This window comes from Phytophthora parasitica, assembly GCF_000247585.1.
Source record: "Phytophthora parasitica INRA-310 unplaced genomic scaffold supercont2.150, whole genome shotgun sequence".
Lineage (NCBI taxonomy): Eukaryota > Oomycota > Peronosporomycetes > Peronosporales > Peronosporaceae > Phytophthora > Phytophthora nicotianae.
This window is the reverse complement of record NW_008649136.1, coordinates 1-391: the sequence shown is the minus strand read 5'-3', so window position 1 is coordinate 391 and position 391 is coordinate 1. Positions and strand designations below refer to the sequence as shown.

At 57.5% G+C, this 391-nt stretch overlaps 1 protein-coding gene across 1 annotated transcript; it reads left to right on the top strand.

Moving 5' to 3' along the window:
• Nucleotides 1-23: 23 nt before the first annotated feature.
• PPTG_19671 (hypothetical protein) lies at nucleotides 24-391 on the top strand (the record flags this gene model as incomplete). Its single annotated transcript, XM_008918164.1, has 1 exon — nucleotides 24-391. A coding segment is annotated over one exon (368 nt), but the record flags the coding sequence as incomplete, so codon positions are not given.

Sequence of the window (391 nt, the reverse complement as noted above, 5' to 3'; positions counted from 1 at the left end):
CACGGCGCTTCGCCTTGGAGCTCATGGGGCTATTTTCCTTGAATGCCCGCGCCGAGGTGTCCATTCTGGACGCCGCCTTTGCTCGTATGGTAGGGTGCTATGTGGATGAAAGTCAGCAACAAGGTTGTGTTGGTATTGGAGGAGGCGTATACGTGACGAAGGGACTTACCAAGATTAAGGTCACTCTGGCTGGATCGCTGGTGGACTTCTTCGACGCTTGGGTTGGCGAGATGTCGGGTCAGGATGCGATCTTCGGCATGGACTTTATGGTCCCAGCAGGAATTCGCCTGGACTTGCCCGACGGGACGTTGTGCTTGCCGGACGAGATCCGCTTCCAGCTGTCAGGACGACGCCCGCTGTATGGTGACCACGTCAGCGCAGTCCGCCTTGA